General features: G+C 43.2%; 1 protein-coding gene across 1 annotated transcript; it reads right to left on the reverse strand.

The window, feature by feature from the left end:
• Nucleotides 1-2,761: 2,761 nt before the first annotated feature.
• On the reverse strand, nt 2,762-4,146 carry LOC147620920 (uncharacterized). Its single transcript, XM_086825193.1, has one exon. The coding sequence runs from the start codon at nt 4,017-4,019 to the stop codon at nt 2,820-2,822; it is 1,200 nt and encodes a 399-aa protein (XP_086681319.1). The 5' UTR covers nt 4,020-4,146; the 3' UTR covers nt 2,762-2,819.
• Between the last annotated feature and the right edge of the window lie 895 nt (nt 4,147-5,041).

The raw sequence follows: 5,041 nt of genomic DNA on the forward strand, positions 1-5,041 counted from the left end.
CACATTATTCTTTTTTCAAGTATAATATAGTATATACATAATCTAGAATGAATACACGCACATTATTCTTTTCTTTAAATGAATATTACATAATAATATATAACTATCATGATACATATTCTCTCATTTGGTCCAAAGGCTCTAGGTTATGGTATAAACCTAATCCCTAGAATTAGACACAATAAGTACCAAAGTGGAATCTAAAGCACCAAATCCCAAGATTTGGACTCAATCCAAAACTCCTTGGATTGATGTCCGTAGGCTATGAATACAAGCCTAGTCTCAAAGATTCAAATCCAAAACTGAAACTCCTCACATTGATCTGGACCAAAGACCTCTATGCAAGCCACATTCCAAAGATTACAAGTTAAGTTCATAAGTCTGTAAACTGATTTGGACCTAAGGAATCTCGAATGGGGATGTAAGCTAGTGTCATGTGCATGATCAATGCCATGTACTTTCTCAGGGCTAATCCAGAAGGGGGCAGCCAGTAAAAGATGAGTAGAACCAGAATTTAGGAGCCTCAGGTGCAGAATCTGTGGTGGACTTGGAGCAAGGCATGGGGATCATGGAGAAGGATGCTGTCGGCTGGTTCCAGAGGGCTGTCGGCTGATTCCAGAGAGCCAAGGGGCTGGAGCGCATCAAGAAAGACAAGGCGGCTGATAAAGGGGCTTGCGTTTTTGTATTTATGCCAAGGCTGCTGGCCGACTGCTGGTCGGCCAGCTCTCCAAAGGATCCAAGGCCTATAAATAGGCACTCATGCTCATTGTTCTAGCCATTCAACCCTCTAGGGGTTTGGGTCAATAGGAGTCCCATAGGGGGACAGTTTTGGGTGTTATTCACCTTTTATTCAAGGCAGCCTACGGCTGTGTGTAAGAGTACCTTTTTGTAATATAGTAATATACTGAATTTCCAGCATATCTCTCTCTCTCTCTACTCTCTCTCTATATCTGCGTTTTGCATCAGCATGTTGCCAGTAGTGTTTAGGGCTGAAAGAAGACTCCCAGAGCTTCCGCGTGTTACAGCTAGGTCCCAAAGATTGAGACTCAAGTCTAAAACTCCTTAGATCTCGAATGGGGATGTAAACTATGTCCCAAAGATTGAGACTCAAGTCTAAAACTCCTTAGTTTGTTTTAGGCTTGATGGCTCTTTAAGGCTAGGAAAGCAAGCCAAGTCCCAAAGATTCAAAGTCACGTAAGAAACTTCACATCAATTTGGACCCAAGGACTCAAGGCTAGGGGTCACGCCGCAAAGATATAGACTCAAGTTCAAATCTCCTCGCATTGTTTTGGTCCCAAGAATGCTCAGGATGAAATCCAGGTCAAATAGATTAGTGCAAGACTCCTTAAACTGATTTTGGCATAAGGATTCTTGGATGGGGAGGCAAGAGGTCCCAAAGATTTAGACTCAAGTCAAAAACTCCTTACGTTGATTAAGGCCCGAGGATTCACGGTGGGGGATGCAAGCTAGGTCCCTAGACTTGGGATGCAAGACATGTCCTAAATATTTGAACTCAAGTCTAAAATTCCTTAAATTTATTGGGGCCCAAGGACACTAGGATAGGGATGCAAGTCAAGTCCCAAATATTTTGACTCAAGTCCAAAACTCTTAGTTTGATTTGGGCCCGATGATTATAGGCTAAGGATCTAAGCTAAGTCCCAAAAGATTTAAATTAAAGTTCAAAACTCCTCACGTTTATTTGGATTTGAGGCTTCAAGTCCAGGAAAGATCAGATATTGTAGCAACTTCAATCTAAGACCCCACTACATAATCCATCAAGTAAAACAATAGATTTAAGATAAATTTCAGAAGCTGGACAATAAAAAGTCTACTGGTTGACTCCCATAAAAAGTCATCCTCCTTGTCCCCCCCAAAAAAAAGGGTAGTAGAAGGCCATTGGTACTTGTCAAATCCATCAAGCCTCAGACGCATGTGCCATGTTTACTGAAGCCATATACAGGATAGTTTGGGACAGCTTCAGATCATTGTGAGCCCTACTTGATAGTGCGAGAAGACCATTCAGTGTATAGACATGCAGAGATGCACTAATGCCCAAAGGCAAAGGTGTACAGTACAAGAATATACACACCATGAACAGAAAGAGCAAGTTCGACATCCATTGTAGCCAAGGTATTCAGCATAAAAGGCATGTGCAGGTCTAGTGCAGGTTTAAGGTTGTTTACAGCCTGTGGACAGCTGCCCAGAATGCATTGGACAACTTTAAGGCCCAGCACAAAAGGGGCACTTCAGTACAAGAATGTGCACACCATGAACAGAAAGAGCAAGTTTGACATCGATTGTAGCCAAGGTATTGAGCATAAAAGGCATGTGCAGGTCTACTGCAGGTTTGAGAAGCATTTGAAGGTTGTTTACAGCCTGTGGGCAGCTCAAAACCTGCCCAGAAAAGACACTCATGTATTGGGCCAGGGCTAGACAACATGAAGGCCCAACACAAAAGGGGCACTTCACGAACATAACAAGTCCCCTACAGCTGGCACCAACAGGCCAAGCAGACGTAGAGGATTGAAGAAGGGGGGGGATTTCCTTCTTCTTGGATGTCAGCTCGGCACAAATTTCGCTGAACTGCTAAACCCCATCCTTTCCTTTGAAGCTTGCATATCCTGTGAACATGTCAAATGTGGGCCAAACCACCTTTCCAGTATGAATATTATGTGCCTATTATAGGAGAAAATGCTCAGAATCCCGGTAGAGAGACGCCACAGACACAGAAAAAACCTTAATTATTAACGTGCAAAATAAATGCAACCAACCATTTGACATATCAATTTTCAACAAGGTCAGCACAACAAGGCAAAAAATTAGCCATAATGAGCTGACTTTTCGCGAATACAGTTGCCAGGTAGAAGAAACTTGAACCTCTCATGGTTATTTAGCAAAAAAGAAGGAAGATTGACAACTGAGTACGATCGAGGTACAGCACCCATCTTGGAGACAAGGTCCTTGAAAGTGTGAACCTCAGGCAGCATGTCAAACAGGTCAGTTCCCTTGCATACAATCTCCTGCACCCTATCATGGTCTAGAAAGCCAGGTGATTTAACCCTGTCGGCATGGCTGTAAGCTATCATCTTGAACATAATGTCGTCGACATGCCTGAAGCAGAAGCTGCAATGCCATCCAGCATCCGCCAGTATGAAATCTGTCTGCCTGCCGTGATCATACTCCGTGATGCTGGGTTGATACAGGTGGACACTTGGCCTCCATGTACTTTGGTCCACAAGAAACTCAAAGGAGTAGAGATAGTTTTTCATCTGCAGGTGCATTATGTCAGGGATGCCATCACACCATCTGAGGAGGTTGATGGTATGTGCACTTGGGATCTCATCCACATCAGCCATGATGAGAAGATCCCCTTGCTCAATGCCAGCCTGCTGCAGCACCTTATCCATAGAGGTTCTCTGCATAAACTCTAGAACAAAGGGGTCCTCTCCTCTCTCGAGCTTTCTACCAGCCATGTTCTCATAGACGATCTGTGACCGTGCAAACGCGAACCTTTCCATGTTCTCGGAAAACCAGAGGGGCTTACCTTGGCCTGTGAAGGTGGTGTTCGACTCGAGGAGGACGAACTTGGTGATGAAGGGCATGAGTTCTCGCCACCGGAGTTCGAGGAGGTCGAGCTCATTGTTGAAGATGACGGCATCATAGACGCGGCGGGAGTGCTGTCTGATGGTCCAGCCATGGAGAGAGCATAGGCGTGCCATGGGGACATCCTCAGCATGGTAATGGGCAATGTGGTGGAAGGGTTTTGGGGGAGAGTCCCATATGGGCCTAAGGGCATAGCCTATGGTTTCCCATTGGGAGTAGATAGCAGAGAGGAGGAGAAGGAGCAGGATGGGGATGGCTACGGAGAAGGGTGCCCTGCTGCGCAGAGAGGAGAGAAACCGCACTATTAGATGGCTGTGGGCTGGGCTATGGAGCTTTGGGGGGGGTGGTGTCGGGCGGATGTGGCCCTGTTTTTGATGTTGTTGTTGCTGGTGCTGCTTCTTGCCCATCATGAGCATTCAACAAGGCGCCATTGAAGCTGCCTTCGCATGACACAGTCGATAGTAGATACCTTGCCGGCTGATCTGGCGCCTTTCAAACATTTCTTGCTCCGTCCTTTCCCATGGGATAAATATAAACCTTTGGACGACTCTTCCTCTTTTTTTGTGTTTATTAAATTGGGTAAATTTATTTACATCACACTTTGGAAACCCATATTAAACAACTTCTCGAGAAGTAAATTATTTGAACCTTCAAATCTTTTTCAGTTCTTCACTTTAACCAAGTCAACCTTTCACCCACATCGCATTTATGGCCAAGGCCCTAGTGAGCTACCTGATTAATTGGGACATCAAGGTAGAGGTATGATGTATTTCATTTATGATTCATGTGTGCATCCCTTGGGCTCGGGGGTGGTTGGGTGGTTGAGTTTATGCCTGATTTATGCATGTTTATGCATAACAATTATCTAGAGAGATCTTAGGGTTTTAACAGTGGTATCAGAGCAATCTCTATTTAATTGTTGTTGATTTTTTTAGTAAATTTTAATATTTACTAATAAAATATTATTTTATTGATTTGTGTTGATGAATTGCACGTGAATCATCGATATGGTGATTGGAACGTGTGTAACTACAATTCAATGGACGAATCGACGTTGCGGGGAAATTCCGTGAGTTAATGCTATTTTTCTTTATTTTTTATGGTTAAAATCGAGCATTAATGGAATTTTTTACAAAAATACCATAAAGTTTATGGTGGATATTTTTGTAGAATGGATTCCCTGAATTTCTAGAATTTTTAGAAATTTTTTCCTAATTTTTTAGGAATTTTTTGAGCATTTTTATGATTAAAAATGTATTTTTATACATTTTTGCGGGTTTTTTCCGCGGGAATGCGATCAAATTTCTGTCAATTTCTACTGAAATTCAGTAGGGGACAGTGTGTTGGTGCATGAATTGCTCTCCCGTGTGCGTGGGGTTCTCTCCGCCTCTCAAATCTGATTTTTCTTTCTCTTTTTCGGGTGAAAAATCTCTTTAAA

This window comes from Cibotium barometz, chromosome 31 (genome assembly GCF_041138505.1).
Source record: "Cibotium barometz isolate CiBa-2024 chromosome 31, ASM4113850v1, whole genome shotgun sequence".
Taxonomy (NCBI): domain Eukaryota; kingdom Viridiplantae; phylum Streptophyta; class Polypodiopsida; order Cyatheales; family Cibotiaceae; genus Cibotium; species Cibotium barometz.